Below are 24057 nucleotides of genomic sequence, written 5' to 3'. Positions count from 1 at the left end.
AAAGATGAGTTTTTGAGCCAGCACTATCAGCACAATTTTGATTTATTCGAGCTACACAGTCCACTCATAATCTCACAAATTAGAAGTTGAATATCCCATTGGTGCGTCGGAAATCCTGGGTCAATCTGGCCTATTTACTATGTAAAATAGCCAGGAAACTGAAAGTATGATGTATCAAAATCTATATCAAAATCCTAATCTATCATTTAATTTGGCCAGCTATTATTGCACACGGCCACATGAAGTCATCATAAAATCAAGGGAGGTATGATTACATGAAGTTAACGGCCGGCAACGAGGCTTTGTTGTGGGGGGCGTAGAAAGTCAAACGATCAAGCGGGTGCGACAAAGGCTGATCGTGCGTGAGCGTAGTAGTGAATCAAAATAACTCGGTCAAAGAAAGAAACCCGTTTAGCTCTGACATCATGGAAAGGAACCCTTCTGTAAGCAGGAACTACGCGTCGAATGAAGCGATCAATTAGCCAATTCTAAAACAATGAATTTACCTTTATAGTCATTCTTTCAGGTCAAACTACCAAATTGCCATTTCCATATATCACGCAAACCGTATTATTAGGGAGGCCATAATGGGCAACTTGGGAATAATATGGAAAATACGGCCAAGTCAGCGTCACCAATAGGGAAGAGGAACCGGTCTCGTCCTAGACAAGCCATGGCCACATATTTTGCCACGTATATAACCTGTTAATCGAACCTCCTTTATCTTAGAACTCTCTTGACTTCTTCTGCCTCTTCTTCTTCTCTGTTTTGGTATGATCTCATTTCCTTCCCTTTATTAACTTTTTCTCTTCCAACAAAAAGTTTCTTGTTATCAGATATTAGCTTTAAGAGATTTGAGTAGAATGCCTGCTACTGATTACCAGGGTTCGTTTCTCGGTCGAATTAGTATTCGCCGGAACCAAGTCTGGTCCATGGAGGGAAACCACGAACACGAAATCGAAGACCTGGAGTTTTTTCAGAAACACGTGGCTGATCGTTTTTCTGTTTTGTTATCATCTCAAACGTCTGATGAAATCCCCACTGATCCTCTTCTCTCGATCTCCTGGCTTCGTAAACTCCTTGACACGTTCCTCTGTTGTGAGGCTGAATTTAAAGCTATTTTGATGATGGGTCGTGACACATCTCAGATTTTGAAGCCACCTCTCGATCGCCTGATCCCTGAACTGCTAGAAAGAACAGTGAAAGCTTTAGACATTTGTAATGCGATCACCAACGGAATTGAGTCTGTGAGGCACTATCAAAAATTTGCTGAGATTGCGGTCACTGCCCTGAAGATTAGACCAATTGGTGACGGGCAAGTTAAGCGAGCTAGGAGAGCGTTGAATTCATTGGTAACTGCAATGACTACAGAGGACAAAGACGGGAACAATTATACAAGAACTTGGTCCTTTGGTCGCCGAGGTAGTGCTTCGGGGAATAATAAAGTGACGGGTCAATTGAGGTCGCTTTCTTGGTCCGTGGCTAAAAACTGGTCCGCAGCGAGACAGCTTCATGCTATGACAACAAACCTTGTGGCTCCTCGTGGAGGGGAAACTTTAGGTCTTGCTTTGCCGGTTTATGTAATGAGTTCAGTTATGTTGTTTGTGATGTGGGCTATGGTGGCTGCGATTCCTTGTCAAGAGAGGAGCGGATTGGCGACACACTTTCCTGTGCCTAAGCAGTTCGCTTGGGCTCACAGTATGATAAGTTTGCATGAAAAGATTTCCGAGGAATGGAAGAAGAAAGAAAAGAAAGGATCAGCTGGGTTGCTCGCTGAGATGCAAAAGATGGAGAAATTGGGCCAGTCTTTGATTGACTTTGCTGATAGCTTTCAATTTCCTGCGGAAGATGAAAAGGTGGAGGAGGTGGCTACACAAGTGGCGGAATTGGCGGAGACTTGCCGGAAAATGGAGGAAGGTTTGGGGCCTTTACAGCTCCAGATTAGGGAAGTTTTTCATAGAATAGTTAGAAGCAGAGCCGAGATTCTTGACTTGTTGGAGGCAACTGGGAAACTTTCCGCACCTATCATGTAGAGATGTGGTTGTGGGGCCTTTTCTGGGTCTGAATTTTGTTGGAAAAGAAGATCTCTTGATGAGCTTTCTTCAATATTGAAAATCACTGAGGAGGTTCTGGTTATGAAAGTTGCTTCTTTGAGCCTGCGATATGGATTTGGATTCAGGTTCGTCATGAAGGAATATGCATTTTCAAATGTGAAATGTAGTGTTTTGTTTTTATTTATTTATATATTTTTGTTAACTGCTCAAGTACAGAAGCTTTTCTCTTCAGAGAAATGTATATAAATTCTCGGTTATAAATCTTTGTACTTGGAAGTTCCACAAATTCAGAATGCGATGTATGAATCTTGTTAATTTATCAGGTTTCTGCCAATCTGTGTGTTTGTCTTTAGCAGAGAAAATATTTGGTTGGCAGCGACTAGATTTTCCTCACAAAGAAAATATTATCATGATTTAGACGTGTAATGCCTGACCAATGTAAGACAGATAAGCTTTGCCTTAATGCCTTTTCATATTAGAGTGTGATGTTCAATTGGATTAAAGTAGAGAGCCTGTTCAAGTGTACCAGAATTAGAAAAAAACTAATATGAATGACAATCTTATATACAAAATATCTGCAGATTTTGACCCGGTATGCAATTCATAAACAGGGTGTTTCTGATTGGAACTAGCCCAGCTCAAATTTATGATATTATTTGAGCAAGTTGATCTCAAATTGAAACTTTAATTTAGTTTAAGAGCGGCTTATTTTTTTATTTATTGACATTATTTATTTTAATATGTTATTATTCATCTTGTCAGTAAATTGATACAATGTACTAGTTTGAATGAATTTAATTTAAGTTCAACTTGGTTTTAGATCTAATTTGATTTAGATTCAATCACAACTCAAATCAAACAAATCGAGTTTACACCAATTCAAATATTTATGTTTGAATTGGATTTAATTGAATCGAAGGTAAATTATTTTGAAATTAAATTCAATTCTTAATCCATTGTGGACTCAGCCTATTTGTAGCAAGCCCTTCTTGGCATTGGCCATGATCAAATCCGGCCCTCTTACTGAAAATTTGAAGTCCAATGAACGCTTCTCATTTGGTTCGGTTCAGCAATTCTTGGCTTAATCTTTGTGCCCAAGTCAATAAAACCGAACGGGCCCCTATCGTGGCATGGGCAGGCGCAGACAAAGTACAATTTCAGAAGCCCACGCCCATTACATCTCTTGATAAAACGGTGCGCTCAGACTCCAGAAAAACCTCCCGAAAAACCGTCAACGTCCGTGAATGGCGAAGTGCCGCATTACAGAGGTCGACTGACTAATCCAATTGTAGGCTGCGCAAACTTTTGCTCTCTCTTGTTGAGCTACCACCGTCGCAGCTATAATAATTTATTACTACTGTTCAGTATTATTATATAACTACAAGCAAAGAACACTCCAAATTCAATGTCTACAGGTCCAATCTCCACTCGCAGAGTCACAGATTCAGCTTTCTCTATTATTATCCTTTTCATCATCTTTCAGCCCTAATCTCATTTCCCTGTCTAATAATCTGCAGCTCGAAAAGTAATGGTGAACATTTCATGCTTGCTTTCACTGAAGCAAGGGCTCTCTCTCTCGTGCCCTCAGTCTTCTTCGCTCAATCGAATTCGTCATTCTTCGTCACTGCCTTTTGGTGCAAGCTTCCAGAGAAGAAGCTATGTCGTCGCCTCTTCAGCTTTTGCTAATGAAAATCGAGAGTAATTTTTTTTAATTTTTTGTTTGTTTTAAATTTTAAAAAAGTTTGTAATGAATGTTTAAGTTAATTGAAAGCGATTTTCTTAGGTTTGTTATCGTTGGAGGTGGCAATGCAGCTGGATATGCGGCAAGGACTTTTGTCGAACATGGAATGGCTGATGGACGCCTCTGTATCGTCTCTAAAGAGGTGATTCGCCTTAGTGATTTTACTTGATTGATTGATAGTTGATATGCTTCTACTGTCAGTATTGGCTTGCAGTGATTACTTGTACTCTCTATCTTAAAGTTTGAGTTTTTTTTTAAAAAAAAAAATTCTGAGCGGTTATTATAATGTTAAATTCTTGGTTTATTTGTTGTTGCAGGCTCATGCTCCTTATGAGCGTCCAGCTTTGACAAAAGGTTACTTGTTTCCTCCAGACAAAAAACCAGCAAGATTACCCGTAAGAGTTGTTAATTATGTGCCCGCTTTTTTATTTCTTTTTTAATTTTAGGCAATGTTGCATCCTTCAAAATTAACTTTGAAGTTCATTGTTCATGATTATTAGTAAGAGCGGGAATGTTTAGTTTATTGAACTGTTATGAAAATTAGGTAGCTAAATTGTTGTACATATGTGAATATGACTCTGCATAATGTTTGGTTTTGGATGTATATGTTTTACAATATGATTTTATGTATTTATTTTTCAAAAATTAATTTAGTGCTGGATTTGAAATGCTGATTTTGATGTTATACATCCTTTTTCAGTCTTAATATTTTGGATTTGATTTATTGCAGGGTTTTCATACTTGTGTTGGATCAGGTGGTGAAAGGCAAACTCCTGAGTGGTATAAGGAAAAAGGGATAGAGGTATTTGTCTTTTTCAAGTGTTCTCACTTCTCTTAAGGTTTGCAATTTAATATTTGGTGTTTGTGCTTGTAAAGTTTGGTGAATTTAATATAATAGTGTGCTGTGTATTTATCTCATGTGCTTGAATGCCAGAAAAATGTGAAGTACTAATAAGTTATGGTTATTCTCATGTTTTCTTCAGATGTTGTATGAAGATCCTGTAACAGGCATTGATATTGAAAAGCAAACACTAACAACAAATTCAGGCAAACTGCTCAAATACAGATCCCTTATAATTGCTACTGGATGTACAGCCTCAAGGTGCTAGCAATCTGTATAATTATTGATTCATGTATTTGTCTACTTTACAGGATGTGCACTAATAGGCTTAAAAATAAGAAACAATTATTTTGACTTTCTTCTTGTTAGATTTCCGGAGAAAATTGGAGGAAATCTGCCTGGTGTTCACTATATCAGAGACGTGGCAGATGCAGACTCATTGATATCTTCTTTGGTAATTTTAGCTGCATTTGACTTGCAAACATCTTATTGCAGTTTTGTCAATATCTGCATGGAAATACTGTTATATAGTTTGTGAAGGAATATAAACTTATTTAAATGTGAATTCCACATCTGCAGATAAGTTTAATCAATGCATGAATTTTAACTCTGTTTCTCTCTTTCTGGCTTCATAATTAAATGAAAAGCTGGTTGTTTAGGTGCACAAAGTTGTCAGAGAAAAAACAAAAACAAAACAACCCCACCCCCCCCAAAAAAAAAAAAGAAAGAAAAGAAGAAATTTAATAAAATTTAGGCTTTTATTAATATAGCTTGATTTTGAGCATTTCAGCATCTTAATTTTAGAGGCTTGCTGATAGAAGACATTACTGTATTTAGCCTAAATTATCTAGTTGTCTCTGTTTGGGGGTACTATGAATGAAAATAGTTTACTATATGCTCTACTACTATATCAAATAGGAATTTCTTTCTCCTCCATCTGATAAGCGACCTAATCTGCCCTTCATGTCAAAAGCATCCTGTTGCATCACCCACTTCCCATAAGCAAAATTGAAATAAGCCTTGGGCTGTAGTTTTGACAGTAGAAACCTCACATCAATTGATTGAGAAAGCATTTTTTTTGAATAATTGTTGTTTTGTTCAATCAAAATCCAGTGGCTGAATATTACAAAAACGTTAGAATACTTTGGCTGACATCACATGTTGTTTTTCTAGGGGAAAGCAAGGAAGGTGGTTGTTGTTGGTGGCGGTTATATTGGTATGGAGGTTGCAGCAGCAGCGGTTGGTTGGAAACTTGATACAACGGTGTGTACATATGTGTGAAGCTTCTATGATTGACTGAATGAGTCCTGGTCATATCAATGAAAGTGAAAATTTTTAAAATTCAGCTACTTATTACATTCTAGATGCTTTTTTTTTTTCTTGAATCTGTTGCGTGCCTGTTTTGTTAATCAACTATTGCTAAAAGATAAAATATTCTGTTACCAATATTTAACCATTGCTAGCGCATAGATATTCAATGATTGGTGTTCCCCTAGTGTTTCATTCTTTTCCTGATCATAGCAAAGAAAGATATTTCTTTGATCCATTTTTGCCATGACTTCACATTTTATTGTAACTTCTCTGTATTTATGTTAAGTTATTTGTGAAACAGAAAACAAGTAAAAGCTTAATGCTTACTGATCGACAAAGTCTCTGTATTCTGCTTCTGGCAGCCAACCTTTAGTTAATTTTAATAAATTTTTTTATATTGAAAGTCTGAATTGATTTTTCTGTTGAAAAATAGATTATATTTCCAGAGAACCACCTCTTGCAAAGATTGTTTACACCTTCACTTGCTCAAAGATACGAAGAACTATATAAAGAGAATGGTGTCAAATTGTTGAAGGTAGTCTCTCTCTCTCTCTCTGTCTTTCTCTCTATCATCACAGTCACATGCACATACGCATATCCACTTCTATAGCTATCAAACAGCTGCACATAACCAGATTCACTAGAATTTTGCTTTCTTTTTTTTTTTTTAATAATTCTTGTTTCAAAATTTACCAGGGTGCCTCAATTAAAAACTTAGAAGCTGATTCTGATGGGCATGTAGCTGCTGTTAAGCTTGAAGATGGATCTACTGTTGATGCAGACACGGTAATTCTTTTTCTTCATATTCTATGAATCTTCTTTAACTAAATCATCCTTTTACGTTGAATGATAGTTTCTGCTTTCAGAAGATGTACTGGAATATTGATAACAATAAAAATTCCTTTTCCTGTGCTTTTGTTGTGCAGATTATTTTTGGTATTGGAGCAAAACCTGCTGTTAGCCCCTTTGAAAGGGTGGGACTAAATAGCACTGTGGGTGGAATACTGGTGATATGGCTGAAAACTTTTATGTTGTCTTGGATTCTTCAGTATTGTCATGCACACACAGGGAGAAACATGTTTATGTATAATAATACTTATATATGAACTTAAACTTTCCAAATGTTAGGTTGATGGTCAGTTTCGAACAGCTTTACCTGGAATTTTTGCAATTGGAGATGTTGCAGCCTTTCCATTGAAGGTAAATGTTTCTCACAACGAAAGGGACTTAATTTCTTATTTCACAATCTAATAATAAATGTGTTTGATTAACAGATCTATGACCGTATCGCACGAGTTGAACACGTAGATCATGCTCGTCAATCCGCACAACATTGTGTTAAAGCATTACTTAATGCCCATACTGACACGTATTTCCATTCACTTTGTATTCTAACCTTCTAGTCTTCTTACCTGCTGAAACATCCTTGTAATGGTTAGCTTTCTGCACGACATCCAGATATGATTATCTTCCATACTTCTACTCGAGGGTTTTTGAATATGAAGGGAGCCCCAGGAAAGTATGGTGGCAGTTTTTTGGAGACAATGGTGAGAATCTCACGTGCCTTGATTTCTGCTCCACATCATTGGAATTTATGTAACTTGGTCTTCTGTCATAAATTCATATTGTAACTGCTACTGTAATTGTATTGTGCAGATGGAGAGACAATTGAAGTTGGGAATTTTGATCCTAAAATTGCTACTTTCTGGATTGATTCTGGTAATATAAAGCTCTGTCAATCTTTTCCACTCTACTTCAGTATCTTTTTTTTTTTTCTCTTTTATATGACAAAAGAGATGATTAGTTCATTGCTGCTGCCCCCCTAGGTAAATTGAAAGGAGTTCTTCTGGAAAGTGGGAGTCCTGAGGTACTTTCCATGAACATTTTAAGTAGTTGAGATTATGAATCTGTTTTGACTGAATGGTTTGTGGAAGAGTATGTCAAGCTAACTTTTTTCTTATGTCACATTTTGTATGGATAAATTGTTATTAGCATGCATATGTATTCTGAAAAATAAAAAAAATGGTTGATGAAGAAATAGTATTTATTTGACTGTTAATCTCTGAGAATCATCAATCTATAATGTGATTAAATAGAGGAGTGAGGTGTTTAAACTTGTCAACTGAAGTTGACCAAACTACCTCAACTCTACAGAGAGTTGCAACTTGTAAGCATAAACTAATAAACAATTGACATTTTGTAATGCTTTAGGAATTCCAACTCCTTCCTAAACTAGCAAGGAGTCAGCCTTTTGTTGACAAGGCGAGGCTTCAACAAGCATCGTCAGTTGAGGAGGCACTGGAAATCGCTCGGACATCCCTACAAGCAGTTTAGTTGAGTGCTATGCAATTAACTCCAGAAGTTCCCTGTGATCATTTAGAGTATTTTCTATTCTAATTAAATTATCAATAATCTTCACATGGAGAGTTTAGTTTTTGTTATCTAATCCAAGAACCTCCTCCCTTTATCCAATCTTGCCCCTTTACTTGTTTATATTGTTTGAAAGGAGCCTGTGCATTTTTGGGGACTGGGTTTGGAGCTTTTTGGACATTTTTTTAATTGAATAAGATGCTTGTTGATAGACTATATTAATGTCTCTTTTTCGTAAATACAATTTTATTTTATTTTTCCCACCAAAATACAAGTTGCTTCATTTAAATTATGTAGAGAGTATGACAAGGAAGCTAATTCAACCAGTAAGATTTATTTCTGTTGCCGCAACAGAACGTCACATTGTTGAGGTAACATTTTATGTCGTAAGCTAACCGAGTTATTAATGATTCTTTTTGCCTCCTTTCATGCTTGATTTCGTAGTATGCATTATTTTAAGAGCTGTAATCATCATGCTGCCGTGCTAATCGCAAATTCACCATCGGTTTCCTGACAAAATCAGCTTCGAATTTCTTCACTATAATATTCTAACATGACAGTATTTTGCCGCCCTTATTATTATTAATGTAGTATACATGAATATATATTGTGATGATGTGGCACATGACTCATCCTTCATTAATCCAGGTAGAGTCAACTGATGACTCAACAACATTTGACCCTTTAGTATAGTTCTTTACTATTCCAGAAACACAGGTGCAGTATGTGCGAGGCATGGACAACGGAGATGAAGGGCACGTAAGCTTTTGTTGGTGTTGCATCTAACAACCTGGTGAGAGAATTTGTATCCGGGTTGGCTGATTGTAATCCTTTGTGTATATATAAGCCTATTAGTGAAAGGGTGTAACAGCGTGACCAAGAGAGAAGAAAATGACACAGTTATAAAGTGAGTAAGCCTGTTTTTTTGAGCAATTAATTTGCTAAACACTGTATTGATTTCTCTCTTTTTTTTTCCTCCGTTTTTCTAATCATTCGTAGTGTTTAGATTGTGAATTAAATAGGGAGTCCGAAGAGATAATTATATAAAACAGAAGAAATATAGGAGGTCGTTATACTTACTATTCAATTCAATAGTTGAAAAAATAATAATAAACAAATACTCTACAGTAAATTTTGACTGCATCAAGGAGACTACGATTAATTTACATATAACAAAAATAAAACTATGCATGATGCAAGACCGGCGAGCCGCCGAAATAGAAAGCTCTTGCGGACTTTCTCAGGAAACTTTTATTAAATTTAGTAAAATATTTATTGGGTAGCTGCCTGCTATGCTAAGTAGCTTTCTCACTCTTACATTTGTTAAAATATGGTTTGTTCCTTTCAGCTAAGCCCTGGATCGTCTTCAGGGTACAACAAGACAAAGCTTGCAGATAAGCACTACGGAAACAGCCATTTCAGGGAAATATAAAACCCAACGGCACCGAAAACGACTTGATGTGGAAACATGGAAATGGGTTTCTTGTTTTCCAAGGGCCAAGGCAATTTCTTTGTGTGGTTCCCTCTAAGTTTGAAAGTGGGCTTATTTCTATATAATAACCCTGTGGTTAATATAAATTGTCAATACGACGCTTTCAACAATTTAAGACCAGTCAGAGCTCTCTCTTCTAATTTTTAATTTGTAAAAATATAATTCCTTCTAGTTATATATACTTTGTTTTTGTTTATTGATCTTTCTTGTGTGGAAGTCTGCCTGCCTCTCAAGTCTCGAGTCAGAGCTTTAAACAAAACATCAGCAATGAAGGTGAAATTTCCTTTCTCATAATCTAATCTATCTCTGTAATAATCTATGCGTCTTTCTTTGCAAAGGTCATGAATTCTCTCTGATGAGGTTTCTCTTCACGGCTCTTGGCTGCCTATTATATATATTTATGATGCTCAGTGGACTATGTTTTGTTTCTTAGTGAGTAGTCAGTAAGAAATTAGAGTTTTTCATTGGTGGGTTTTGTTTCTTTTAATATTGTTGTAAACCAGTATGAATTTACTGTCATGTGTATCTTTTTCTTCTTGCCATGAATGGTTTATATATATGTTTCTCTATTCTTGAAGGTTGTGTTTTTTTTTTTTTTTTTTGGGTGGCTGCAGAAAGTTAAGTTTTTCATCGGTTTTGTTTCTTTTAATATTATTGTAAACTAGTATCATGTGTATCTTTTTCTTCTTGCCATGAATGGTTTATATATATGTTTCTCTATTCTTAAAGGTAGTATTTTTTTTTTTCTTTTTTCTGTGATTGCAGAAATTTGTGTTGAAATTGGATTTTCATGATGACAAAGGAAAGCAGAAGGCCATGAAAGCAGTTTCTACCTTTCCAGGTATTAAAACTGAGTTTGAAACTAAGCCAAGTAAAAGCATCGATCGATCATCAATTCAGCTCTTTGAATTGAATTTTTTTTTCTCCTTTTTCCTTATTATTATGTTCATGATGTGCTCTGCAGGGATTGAATCCATTGCGATTGACTCGAAGGACGGTAAATTAACAGTAATTGGAGACGTTGACCCCATCTGCGTTGTGCAAAAATTGAGAAAAAACAAATGGTTCTGTGAGATTTTGACAGTGGGGCCAAAAGAGGAGAAGAAGCCAGATGACAAGAAGAAGGAAGAAGAAAAGAAGAAAGCAGAGGAAAAGAAAAAGGAAGAAGAAAAGAAAAAAATGGCTGAGCTTGCGAAAGCCTACCAAGCTTACAATCCTTACATGACGACACATTACCATGTGATGAGTGCCGAAGAGAATCCAAACGCTTGTGTTATATGTTGAGATGAAGTTCGTAGGTGAACAGGTTTACATATTGCACAGTTGATGGCTGGTGAATTGTACTGGGAGATTCAATTTCAGAGTGACTAATTTTCGCCTGAAGGTATGAATATGGATTATTATATACTATAGAGAGAATAAATGAATTTGGATTCAAAGGATATCTTTCCAGACAAAAATAACAGAATTAGATTGTAGTTCAATTATTAAAAAATAAAAAAACACCGCAAGCTTTCTCTGATCGTCCCCCTCACTTCACTTCAGCTTGAATGAAAAAAATTGGAGGTTCCGAGTGTGGCTCAAGTTGATCTAGTCAAAGTTAACTATATCCTGAGTTTAGTTCAGCCTATAAGTTTAAAATTTAAAGCACAATTCGAGTTTGCGTCTTAGATTTATTATTCGAATTTATAGTTTATTAATAATTAATAAGTGTCATTTTAACAATAATTTGACATGACTTAAATCTTGAATTATAAATTAAAACCGATCTAATTTAGACTATTTATTTGACTTACAAGTTAGATTGAATTTAATTTATGTTATTTTAAATTATACTTGATTTTATAAATTAATTGACCTTATCGATTAAAGCTTAAGTTTAATATAAATAATTTTGAGTTGAATTAAATCTAATTAAACCAATTTTCGAGTTTGAACTAGTTTGATTAGGTTAATTCGAGCCTGATTTAGTCAAATATATTAGTTAGTTTCAGGTGAAACAATTAATGTTTAATCTGAACCATGATATGATAGGATTAAGAGTAGGCATAAGCAAGATTATTTTATTCAATTGGCTAACATTAAGCCCTTTCGAATGATCAACAAACCCACTAATAAGTACCGGAAACTGGCTGCCCACAGATTTGGCTTCTATTAATTCATTTTTTTTTTTTTTTAAATAATGAATGATAAAAGAAGAGAAGTAATGTAAATTTATATCCAAAGAGGAAAGAGATACAATACAAAAAGTTTGAAATTTTTACCAGAAGATCTCTCCTTCTTGGTCTCTTGATCCATCCGTCCATCCCCTTCACACTATTGTTAAAAAATAGTCTTGAAATTGACCGGAGCTTCGGAGGAGTGGTTTTTTAAAGGAAACAAATTGACGAGCTATTATATTATTAAATAATTTTAAATTATAGATAAAAATAAATTATTTAATTATGCCGATTTATTTGTATATATTCATGAATGGCACCGCCAAATGGCAAATACAATCCTTGGCCTTTGACGTGGCCGGAGAGATAATACAAACTGAAATTGGCACACAGGCCTAATTGCTGATGTCGTCAGAGTGTAGAATGTTCTTGGGTAAATTATGCGACAAAGTCAAATTGATTTTGCCGTCTAGTGGCTTGTTTGCTTGTAAGTTGGATAATTAACATGTTATTTTTCCAAAGGAGTTGGTGGACTTGATGTGGGCTTTTAGGGAGCCGTACGATTTTATCTTCAAAATCGTTAAGAACCCAGTTGCATCAATTAAGTACAGGTGTATTTGAATAAATTGTTGTGTATTTTTTTAATTAGTTTTGGAGTTTTGAGTCCACACGATATTAACTTAATTTCAAAGATAAATTCAACTTTTAAATTTGAATTTGGCTTGAATTCAAGTAAATAAATTTGAATTGAATAAGTTTTTCGAATTTGAATCAAATAGGTTGGAATCCAGTCCTATTCCAAAGAATAGGAAATACATATATTGCTTTTTCGATTTGGGTATTAAGGGACTGTTAGTTAATCATCAACATCAAGGCTTAAGTGATGAAATCTCTCATCACAAGTTGCAAGGTGAAAGGTCTCTAGCAAAATGGGAAGGTACCTTGCTAAATAAATAAACAAAAACAGTCAACTGAGAAGACAAGCAGATAAAAGACTTGATATTATGATCGCCATCTGCTGAAAATTAAAAATAATAAAAAATGATGCAAAAACTTGTCATCCTTCCATAATTGATGCTTCTTGCTCCTGAATTGATTGCAGTACAGCATGGTGTTGATGGATTTCTAACTAATATTCTTTGGTTGTTCATCTGCAATCCTAGTTTCTTGCATCATGAACCCTAGAAATGGTATGGCCTGTGAAAGATAACGACTGTATTTATAAACTATAAATGGAGACGACCCACAATAATAATTATCTTATCTTAATCCACCGGCTATCATTTTTTTAAAAATTTGTATCAGTTTCATCTTACGTGATCCTGACCTCCATAGCCATGCTTGTTGGTAGAAGTAGTTGCTCTGAATCTAAACACAATCAAGTATCCAACAAACTGTTTATTACCTGTTAAATTTCAATTAAATTTTCTCTTATGAGCATAAGGATAATTTGTTTATTTAAATTTGCTGGTGAACGTCGATTCAAACCGAGTCAATTTTGAGCAAAAGTCAATTCAAATTTGATTTCGAGTCTAAAATGGCCAACAAGTTTTTATCCTCCAACAAAATTGTAATTAAGGTTTTTGTTTGAACTTAATTTGTTTAAACTGAAACATAGATTTGAGTTGGAATCTACTCAATTTGAATTCATCTAACAAGACATAGATATCTTTAGTAGATAATGGCAGTGAGATTGAAAGAGAGAACTCCGGCCCACAGCATTAATGCTATTTTGGGAACCATGAATTATAAAGAGCCACGAAAACAAAACTTGGCTTAGGTTGAAGATAAGGCGAATGGGTGGTGGTGTCGTCTGTGAACAGACATAACTGTGTTGCTGATTATGAGGTCAAATTAATAACCCCCAACGATTTCTTGACATTTAAGCGATCTTAGACTTCAAAATAAAATATAATACAAGAAATTAAAAGCCATGCATGCATGCAGGCATGATTGTGTCTTCTCACGTTTCATATCATAATTACTCCGTGTGAGGGTTTGAAAAGGTGTTGTCGGGTCCTTCAGGTTGGGGTGATTTTGAGGAATAGGTTGAATTTAAAATAAAATTTTGGTTTGAGTTTAGTTTGTATACATAGATTTATTGGTAACTTAATTATCAACCAATTAATATGAAATACTGATCATCACCAGGGGCAACATTGGACACCGGGTACTGTAGTCGGTAGTCCCTGTCCCACTCAACTTTTCCTTATTGCAAATTCAGAGTCACTTTGCTGGATGCTTTGCTGTACGTGAAAGGTACTCATCAACGAAAATGGTTTAATCTTCGCACGAGGAACGACAGATATACAGATAACTTTCTGATTTCAGTGGCAAAATATTTATACGGTTTTCATATGTTTTGTAGTTTATTATCATGAACTTTTCTCTATGCAAGAATATATAGTAGAAATATTATAAGATTAGGAATACTGTAAGATGTTATACGGAATCCAGGAAAGTCATAAGGAAAGCAAATGAAGTTCGAATACAGCAAAAGAGCTTAAGCATTCTTAGAACTTGATACAATCTGCAGAACGGGTCACTCTATTCGATGGTATGCTTGTTCTGGACTTCAAGTCATGACCATTTAAACCAAGAACGAGACTGTTTCTTTGGTTGTTAATTATTACGGTCAAAATTGAACTCCTAGGTGGAATGTTTGTTCACCAATGCCCCCCCTGTGATACTCAAATGCCTGTCCTGAATTCGGGTCATCATATCCAACACAAAACCACACTTGTAAAAACAGAAACTTGATTAACAAGATCTTGAATGTAAAAAGAGTAAAAACTGACTGAATACTATGTCCCAATATCAACTTACAAACAATTTACTTTGGTCGATCACTTACATTTTCCCTTGTGAGAAAAAAAAAAAATTGAAATACATTCAACAAACGACATTGGACCTAGGAAGTAAGCGTGAACCAGAAAAAAAACAATCCCATATGATGCATAGCCTACATCATAAAGGTTACAATACTGATTACATAGAACGCATATGGAATTTCTCTTAGGTCCATAAAAATTGGAAGAATAATGCTATGTATACCATGTTTTTAATTGAGTGTTTAGATGATATACCACCATATAATTCAATGATATATCATTTAGATACCCAATTGAATACTTAAAACAAGGTACACATAGATTTATTGAAATTGGAATTATGAACAAAATAAATGCGTCAATCATAAATCTTTACACTTGACGGTATATTATGAGCTTGGTGCAGTCTCCTAATTCACCTCTTGTTCGAACCAGAACTTAATCAATTAGGTGCAATTATGAGCTTGGTGCAGAGATTATTGCACCTAATTGATTAAGTTCTGGTTCGAACAAGAGGTGAATTAGGAGACATGCATGGCGAGTTCATGATATCATCCAATCTCCTGAATGAAGTGCTAAGTCTGAGACTTCTTTGCCCGCACAATTTCTTCGCAGGCATCTTCGCTTCCTTATTCTTACGCATAAAACTTCTGATTCTTGCTAAAGCAACTTCCGTGGTTTCATCATCCATGTTGGCAAAACAAACCCGAAACCATCCTGGATTAGCGCAATGAAAGGAAGAACCCGGAGAAACATTTAATTTAACTTCGTTGATTATCACTTTCCACAGTTCTATCTCTGCGTCATAAGTTTGCTCCTTGAGGAGATGATGCAAATCCATCCAGAAAAATAGCCCCGCATTGCTCTTCAAACAACCAATGCCTACTTGAAATAGCCCCCATGTGAAGGCTCTGTGCCTTTTTGCAAGCCTTTCAGCACTCTCAGTAATGAACCTATCCACAAATTCATCATCTGATAACATTGAAGCGATTAAATGTTGAGTTTGTGATGATACAAGTCCAAAGCTTGACATTTTGCGGGCGCAACTCACAACTGTATCGTTGTATGAGTATATAATGCCGACTCTAAAGCCTGGGAACCCCAGATCCTTTGAAAGACTGTAAACGAGGTGGATGAGATTGCGATTGCAGTGAATATCTTCTTCTATAATTTCAGAGATGCTAATGAAATCGGGCTGGCCCATGAAGACTGTGGCAGCATAAATCTCGTCGCAGACTAAGTGGATGTTCTTTTCATTAATGAAGCTTACTAAACTTCTTAGTGTTTCTCTGTCTAAACAAGTCCCTAGCGGGTTCGATGGATTGGTGAGGAGCAAACCCTTGATTCTGATGTGGTCTTCTTGAGCTTTTTCATATGCTGCTTCCACGGCTTCTCTTGTAATCTCGAAATTGTTAGAACTGTCACACACAACTGGAAAAAGTTGAACTCCTGTTCTCCATCTCAAATCTCGATCAAATCTGCAAGAGAATGGAAAAACTTTGACATTTAGAATGGATCCCGGTTTCTTTACTTAATTTGAGTTAAAAGTTACCCAGATGCTTCAAAGATACAGCAAATATTCTTAGAGATATGGGATCTAATGCCCAGCTGTTAGTAAAATTCATATAGTTGATCTATTTTGGACTGACGCTAAATTGGCCTCATTTAAGAATCCGGTCACTAATGACTCCAATGCTTGATATTTCTCAGTGCCCTCAATGAATTCGGACCTCAGCTTCCTCCAGACGATATATTGAAACTTGTCACTCGTTTTAGGACAATCACATCAATCTACTTTTGAGCTTGGAATAGTGTGGTCGACTACATACAGAATCTTTTTTATTATTTTAAATCTATTTTTTCTTGTTTCCATAAGTGGGTAGTGGAAAAAGCAAAGACTTGGTTCAATGTATGGTGGAAAAGACAGCGAAAAATCACTAGGATTTTGAGCTCAAAGTGAATCTTTAATCATGAAGCCAGCAACCTAAGCTACATTAATATTATTATTTGATTTCTTATGTTGGGAATAATAATTATAACGTATGAGAGTCCAACAGAAATATGATATTATGATGGAAAATGATGAATATTTACCCTGGATAGTAAGGAGTGGGCACCAAAAATGCTTCCCCGGGATCAGCCAAACAAAAGGCAACCGTCTCATGTGCTCCGGTTGCTCCACCGCTCATAACAATTCGATCAGGTTCGTATTTGACTCTATTCCCTCTCACTCTTGCCATAAAATTTGCAACAGCCTGTAGAATTAACAATTATTAGCACTCATATAATGATCAATTAATCAACGAAAATGATAATTAATATTACAGGTCTGTGCACTTGCGTACATTTCTGAACTCTGGCAAGCCGTGATAATCCTGAAAGATAGCGATATCTCTGAAATCACTTACACCTTCCGCAGTGCAGATAGAGGCTCCTGGGTTGCTTAAGACCCATTCTTGAACTAAATCAAAACAAAGCTGCATGTGCAAGAGAGGGGAGAAGTTAGTAGCTGTGAGTTGAGATAGCTTTTTGGTATGAAGAGATGACAAAGAAGAGTTCTTTACCAGATTTTCGGCTAAACCCATCTGGATGACTCCCTTGGGATTCTTAGTGGGATGATATGGATCAGTTTCATATGCCTTCCAACCATCAAAATATGGAGAGTTTTCACCATGTCCATTGCCGATTGCAATCTTGGACAACATTTCTTCTTGTTTTCTAAAGATGGACGCCTTTTTTGTGTCTTAGAGAGTGTCGAATGGCAAATATATATGCAGATAGATAGGAGAGAAAGAGGAAAGAGAGAAGAGAGAGGAGAGAGTTGAGACTCCTTTAGATTATCGTAATTGCTTGCGTTACCCGGCCTTGACTTGTAAAAAACTCGAATATGTAAAGGTTGCCTGTGGGGGAGCTTCCTGGTTCCGGGATATTTATAGTTGAGTTGAGTACTGGAGTTTGAAATTGTATAGTCTGACTATGAGATGGCTCTACCACGCTTTTTTGCTATATTTTAGGTGGAGAAGACTTATTTGAATAAAGAGAAAGTTCTAAGTAGGACCCTGAGGAGCTTCTCTGGAATAGGCGGTGACGTGGTCGGCTACTCCCAATTTATCAACGATGCGTTAAATTTATGGCGTTCGGTGGGAATGGGAGAGGATAGCAACAAAGTACTGAACAGTCATTATTTCCCTTCGAAATTTTTACCGTGAAGTGAAAGACTTTAAGGTACGTGAACAAGATCAAAAATCAAACTACATGGCTTTCAATCGTAAAAATTGGGAGTCGGTGAAGGCCAAAACACTATTTCCTATTTAAGATTTAGTTTAATTTTAAAAATATATTTATAATTGTTAAAAAATTTAAATATCTATTATAAATTAACTTTAATTAGAAATTTTAATTATAAATAAATATATTTTTAAAATTGAATTAAAACTTAAATAAAAAATTATCCTTGGCGGTAGGTAAAAGCAACAGTTCCGGATGACAGTCCAATGTCTTAGTTATTAAACCATACAGAACCTGCATCGGGTCATGATGACTATGTTGAACTTTTGATCGGATCAAAGCCTGAACCGGGTGCTTATTCATTGGTTTTGCATACAATAAACAACCCATGACAAATCGTGGGAGAAGGACCAGAGGGGCCAGGACAAATTAATTATACATACAGATGGATATAATACAAAATACGCACACGTAAGAGTAAAGTCAGATACATATCACAACCAACGGAGAATCCAACACATAAATCGACATGTTTTAATAATTGCAAGGCTGAGCTGCTGTCTTAAAGTAGGTGAACGCCAGTTCATCATGTGTATACTGGGCACCACATTGCAGTGCTGTTTGACACTTGTTTGATCTCTTTCGGATTTTTCCATTGATCTTGCACACGTTCAATTCATCGAAACATAAACCCAGAAAATAAGGAAACAATTCCCCTTAATCCTGGCCATGTGTTTCATGATTTGAATCTGCAACTTTTCGTATCTCCATCCATGTGCTGGCTCTATGTATATTTATTTCTCTGTACGTAGCCATTTCCATATTTACTGTATCCTTGTCAAAAGGTCTTCCAGCAGGGCTTTAAGATTCAAAAAGTATGGCCATACTTGGGTTAACCTAGTTGACTGCCACTGTCAGATTGATTGCCATATGCGAAGCGACTTTGGACGAGCTCAAGCCTAAGAGAAGTACTATCAAATTAAAGTTCAAGTCTAATAGCCCAATTCGTCCAACTCTGAAGGATGGGTGAGTTAAATTTGATAATTTTAATTAATATATATTAAAACGATCTTATTTTAATAAAAATTAAAATAAATTTAAGTTTTTCTTAGTATTGAAGTCAAACTCAAATAGAGTTTGAGTTTGGCTCCCCCAAACCAAACCAAACTTGAGTTTTATATGAAAAAAAGCTTATCAAGCTTGATTTATTTAAATCAAATTGAACTTAAATTAATTTAAAATTAAGTTCAAATTAATTCAAATCCAACCCCATTCAAAAGTCCTCCATATGGAAATTTCAACCAAAAGTCCTCCATATGGAAATTTCAACCAAATTGGCCCCTTTCAACTAATGGACCAAGACCGGCTTATTAAAGAAATTTATTATTTGGAATGATAATGCGTGATAGAGGCAGACATTGTCCTTTGACCATAAGGCTTCTGAAGTTTTTTAATAATACGAGTAATAAAATGAATGTATAAAAATGTTAGGCAGCACAAATTGATAACCCACTAATGATTTTAGTCAGGTAATAATAATAACTCTAATTTTAACTTGGGTCCCCTTCCACCCGGTGAGATTTTCATGGTCAAAACAAAGATTTTGAAGCCTTCAAGTTCAAACATGTCCACTTAGACCAGGCTGTTAAAAGTCATAGATTGGAAATTCATACACGTGTACACTCTTTGAAATTTCTTCCTTCTAATCTTGCACAATCTCACTCGGTATTTAAAAAAGTGTAGTTGGTTTCCAAACAATATGTTTTTCTCCCCTTTAGGCAGTTCTTTTGACTAAATTACGGCTTTGCTTAATGACCCAATGAGAAATTCAAAATTGGATTTTACATTTAAATGCTCTGTGCATGTTTCAAATTCAAATTTGGATTTTGCTTTTAAATGCTATGTACATGTTTTAAATTTCCAAGTTTTGTCAACTGTAGTAAGTCCATATTTAAGTGCAAGGAAATGACATTGTGCTTTACTAGGCTGTTTCTTAGCATGTGAACAAGTGATTTCGAGAAGGCTAACCTAATAATCCACCACCATAGGTAGAATATCCAATTGATTTCGGTCAATTTTATTCTAATATGTAACTTTCTTTTTTTTTTTATGAAGAATCCCACTGGGGAAGGCCACCACCAAATTGGGTAGATATGGGAGAGACTAGTCTAACAAACCACTATCAAACCCTCTTACAGTAATATGGGCAAATTGCATTAATGTGTGCGCTTTATTTAATTTGAAAGAGTGTTGAATTGAACCTAAGTCCTCTAGTTTCACGCTTTGAGATTCCACACCTTATAAACAATTGTTTTACAGTTGATGGGTAATGCCAATAATTTTAATTTGAGGTGCTAACTATATAAACTAAAACCTAAATATTAACAAAACTGATAAAATATTAACAAAACTGATAAAATATTAAAATTTTTAAGATAAAAGTTTGTATTTAAACTTTATCACATTTGTAAAATTTTAACTTATTTGATATAATAATTATGGATTGATTATTTATATTTCAATAAACACGAACGAAATCGCGGATTAAAAAAAAAGAAAAACAACTATATAAACTAATTTGGTTTAAACTTATCCTATCCCACCTAAGCAGTAGTTCGGATATCAAATCAAAAGCTTATGCAAATTACCCAAATTCAAGAAACCACAATTTTATCCTACCTGCACACACCACCCAAAAAAATTTTAAGCGGTAGTTGAGTTATCAAATCAAAATCTTATGCAAATTACCCAAATTCAAGAAACCATAATTTTATTATACAGACTATTGTACCCACAAGCGGAAACAATTAGTAAAAGTTTGAAAATCGACCACTGAATTAACTAGAATGTAGAATGAAAACCATGCTGAATCATGCAGAATGCTTTGAAAGTCTAATTTACAGGTGTTTATTCAAGAACCACGTGCAATTGAAATGGTCAATTTTTCAGCTGAAAGGAAATTGGGTAACCGTTCAAAAATTTCTGCAGGAATTGTATTGTTTAAAACGTGAGAGCAGGCATTCAATTTTCTGGAGCAACACAAACAAAATCAGCACAGAGAAAGCCAGAGAATAAAACGTTTTTACCATTGACTTCTGCTCACACTAGCCCACGTTTATTTTGTTATGAAACAACTTCACTGATTAGCTTTTTCCAATCAATTGCATAATTTGTGGTGATTAAGTAATAAAATATGTGTCGGCCGTATACAGTAATTGGGGTGATAACTTTTACTTCCTCATGAGGAGAATCACAGTGTGAGCTGCAATGCTTCGATTTTCACCGAGGCTGTCAACCTTTTCATGAGTTTTAGCTTTCAGATTCACAACTGAGGGGTCTGCTCCAAGCAGCTCAGACAAGTTGGTCCGAATCGCCTCCTTGTGAGGGCTCAATTTTGGTCTTTGAAGAATCAAGGTAGCATCCAAGTTGCCAATCTCATAACCTGCCTCATGCATGAGTCTCACCTGAAATGAACCATACATTTAGTGGTTGAGATCCATTACTAATCAATGGAACCGCTTAGAATTGGTTACAACTATTTTCGAATAAAAATCTCTCTGCGCAGCTATTTTGATTAGAATGTTAAGGAAATATTATGAAACTGAATTGTCCAATACAAAATGAATCAAAGAAAAATAATTCACAAGATAAATGAAGATTGATGACTTAGGCCTGCATGCATGTTTGAATCTTTTCAAAATTCCAGTTAAATTTTCAGCTAAGAAATCAAATTTCAACCAACATAGGTACCTTTTTCTGATAGGTTGAATATCAGACAAATGTCTTCGCTTGTATATGAACAATTAACACATTACACTTGTTGATATTAATATATAGATCCACCCGACCATTTTATTCTCAGCGACCTATTCCCTTTCCTTTTGCTAATATTCTTCTTTATACTTTCTTTTCTGCTATCTCATATTAAATTTCGAATCAATTCAAAAAAACAACCTCCAATCTATTAGAAAATGGATCGACTCAGATGCCCATCAAACCAAAAACTTACAAAACCTTTGAGTACACTAAAAAGAAAATTTTGATTACTAGAGGCAGTAATAAGAAGATTCAAAAAAACCTTTTTGTCAACTCAAAAACCAGGTTGTATCTTGGATTTCATAAGGATTCCTTTCTACAGATACATTTGTGTTTTACAAATAATGGCCTCAATAAGATAAACCACACAAGAATGATTTTGTCAAGAATTATATTTATATGAATGACACTGAGAAGTAAAACTTCATTAAATGGAAAATTCAACATAAATGCATGAACACCCGAATGCTTTTTACATCCCAGTGTCAACAAACTTAAGATGCAAATGTCTCAAAAGTTGCATAATGGCAGACTATACACGGGTTCTTCTATGGCAGTCAGTTTTGATTACTAAACTTGTGGTGTTATCTATCTCTAAAACCATTAGGAAATATCACATACCATACTGATTCATCAACGGATTCCATTTAATTGACATCCAAATACCAAACAGTCAATGTTTGGTCATATCCTAGTATATGATAAAAGCATAGAGTAAGACTATGCAATGGCACGAATTTGTGCAGTAACAATGACTTTTGTACTTTATTTCTATTTTAAAATCACCTAATCACATAGTAAGACGACATTATTAATGCACGTATGCATATGGTGGCACTGAAATCAAATCAAACCCCTATATATTTAACAGTCAGCTAGCAAATTTCAAGCTATAAAAAAAAAAAAAAAACACTATGTCATTGCATTTCTTACAGAAAATCTTTTATTAATAAGTCTTCAGCCTTGTCACAGGTTTCAAGCTAGCTATGGCTGTGTCTTTGATACCTTTAAATGTGATGCTCCTGAACATTACAAAATTTCAAGCTATAACACAAATCATTAATGTAGAAAGTATTAAAAAGAAAAACTTACAGCTTCTTTAACAAAAACAGAGGAAGCTGCACCCTTCCACTTAGGATCAGAATCAGGAAAAATCTGACCAATATCAGGAAGCCCCAGAGCTCCCAAAATAGCATCGACGACACAGTGAAGCAAAACATCACCTAATAAAACCATCAATCCCATCAAATTAATTGCAAAAAATAAGATAAAATTCAAATTAAACACCTCAAAATCACAAAAATTCTCAAAAAAAATAAAGGGGGAAATAAATACAAATTCCCAAAAGCATACAGACCGTCAGAGTGAGCCTCGCAACCTCTATCGTGGGGAATATTAATGCCACCAATGATCAAAGGGTAGCCGGGCTCCAGTCTATGAAGATCAAAGCCATGGCCCACACGAAAAGGCAGTGATTTAGATTTGGAGGAGTGTACGGAAGTGGGGGAGTCAGTGACTCCAACAGAAGAAGAAGTAGAGGCTGTGGCTGTAGCTGAAACTGAGAAACGTTTCGACGGTGTTTGGTTCACAGTGGATAAGTGTCTGAAGGTTGAGGAAGAAGATTTTGGCAAAGAGGGAGGAGGGAGTGGTTTGTGGGTAATTTTGGTGGGTGGCAGAAGAGAGGAAGTGCACAAGTGAGTGGCCAACATCGTTAGCGCAGAGGGAAAAGTGAGGCTGAGGCCGTTACTTGAGTTTGTGCTTGTTGGTTGCTTATGTGGGCGGAATCTGTGGAGTAATGATTCTCATGGATACTCCATAAAAATCCATTTATATTTGGTAGCTAGTTTTGTAATAAAATAATACCATTGAAAATTACAGATGGCAAAATGTTTTTACAGGATTATGATAAGCCCAGCCATAATGATTCATTTTCATTTTTAAAGGAAATAACCATGGATTGGTAGCCATGTTTGTTTTGTTTTGAATTTTTTTCAACTGAATTAACCATAATTCTCTCTGAAAACACATTTAAAAATATGTTTAAACTCTGCTAGTCCTTACTAGAATTACGAGAATGCCTCCCAACAAGGGCACTTTCAGTTCTTGTCTTGATGCCTTAAAATGGTTTTTATTACAGTTTCTCAACTTCACAAATTCACCCACGGCAAAGCCCACATCATAGTTGCATCAATAGAGAACATCTCCAAAAAGAAC

General features: G+C 35.4%; 5 protein-coding genes across 5 annotated transcripts; 3 read left to right on the top strand and 2 right to left on the bottom strand.

Annotated features, from left to right (window-relative positions):
• Window positions 1-722: 722 nt before the first annotated feature.
• On the top strand, window positions 723-2388 carry LOC123210360 (protein ROH1). Its single transcript, XM_044628655.1, has one exon. It carries the CDS (start codon window positions 864-866, stop codon window positions 2031-2033), a length of 1170 nt encoding a protein of 389 aa, XP_044484590.1. The 5' UTR covers window positions 723-863; the 3' UTR covers window positions 2034-2388.
• Window positions 2389-3260: 872 nt separating this feature from the next.
• Window positions 3261-8740, top strand: LOC123211808 (monodehydroascorbate reductase, chloroplastic/mitochondrial). Its single transcript, XM_044630718.1, has 18 exons — window positions 3261-3469; window positions 3572-3752; window positions 3838-3937; window positions 4113-4190; window positions 4526-4597; window positions 4779-4897; window positions 5006-5090; window positions 5810-5899; window positions 6381-6482; window positions 6644-6733; window positions 6874-6954; window positions 7076-7147; window positions 7222-7316; window positions 7406-7494; window positions 7604-7666; window positions 7774-7814; window positions 8159-8280; window positions 8615-8740. Coding segments are annotated over exons 1-18 (1491 nt in total). The 5' UTR covers window positions 3261-3459; the 3' UTR covers window positions 8616-8740.
• A 235-nt stretch (window positions 8741-8975) lies between these two features.
• On the top strand, window positions 8976-11251 carry LOC123211810 (heavy metal-associated isoprenylated plant protein 39-like). Its single transcript, XM_044630719.1, has 4 exons — window positions 8976-9224; window positions 9666-10082; window positions 10575-10650; window positions 10774-11251. The coding sequence occupies exons 2-4, from the start codon at window positions 10077-10079 to the stop codon at window positions 11091-11093; spliced, it is 402 nt and encodes a 133-aa protein (XP_044486654.1). The 5' UTR covers window positions 8976-9224; window positions 9666-10076; the 3' UTR covers window positions 11094-11251.
• Window positions 11252-14739: 3488 nt separating this feature from the next.
• On the bottom strand, window positions 14740-17702 carry LOC123211268 (1-aminocyclopropane-1-carboxylate synthase-like). The gene is made up of 4 exons (XM_044629882.1): window positions 17364-17702; window positions 17145-17276; window positions 16894-17054; window positions 14740-16277 (listed from the first exon to the last, which is right to left on the bottom strand). Exons 1-4 carry the CDS (start codon window positions 17502-17504, stop codon window positions 15293-15295), a joined length of 1419 nt encoding a protein of 472 aa, XP_044485817.1. The 5' UTR covers window positions 17505-17702; the 3' UTR covers window positions 14740-15292.
• Window positions 17703-21090: 3388 nt separating this feature from the next.
• Window positions 21091-23649, bottom strand: LOC123211266 (2-C-methyl-D-erythritol 2,4-cyclodiphosphate synthase, chloroplastic). The gene is made up of 3 exons (XM_044629880.1): window positions 23201-23649; window positions 22936-23066; window positions 21091-21491 (listed from the first exon to the last, which is right to left on the bottom strand). The coding sequence occupies exons 1-3, from the start codon at window positions 23550-23552 to the stop codon at window positions 21258-21260; spliced, it is 717 nt and encodes a 238-aa protein (XP_044485815.1). The 5' UTR covers window positions 23553-23649; the 3' UTR covers window positions 21091-21257.
• Between the last annotated feature and the right edge of the window lie 408 nt (window positions 23650-24057).

The sequence above is a fragment of the Mangifera indica genome, chromosome 3, assembly GCF_011075055.1.
Source record: "Mangifera indica cultivar Alphonso chromosome 3, CATAS_Mindica_2.1, whole genome shotgun sequence".
NCBI classification, from domain to species: Eukaryota; Viridiplantae; Streptophyta; class Magnoliopsida; order Sapindales; family Anacardiaceae; genus Mangifera; species Mangifera indica.
This window is presented reverse-complemented; position numbering and strand designations above follow the sequence as displayed.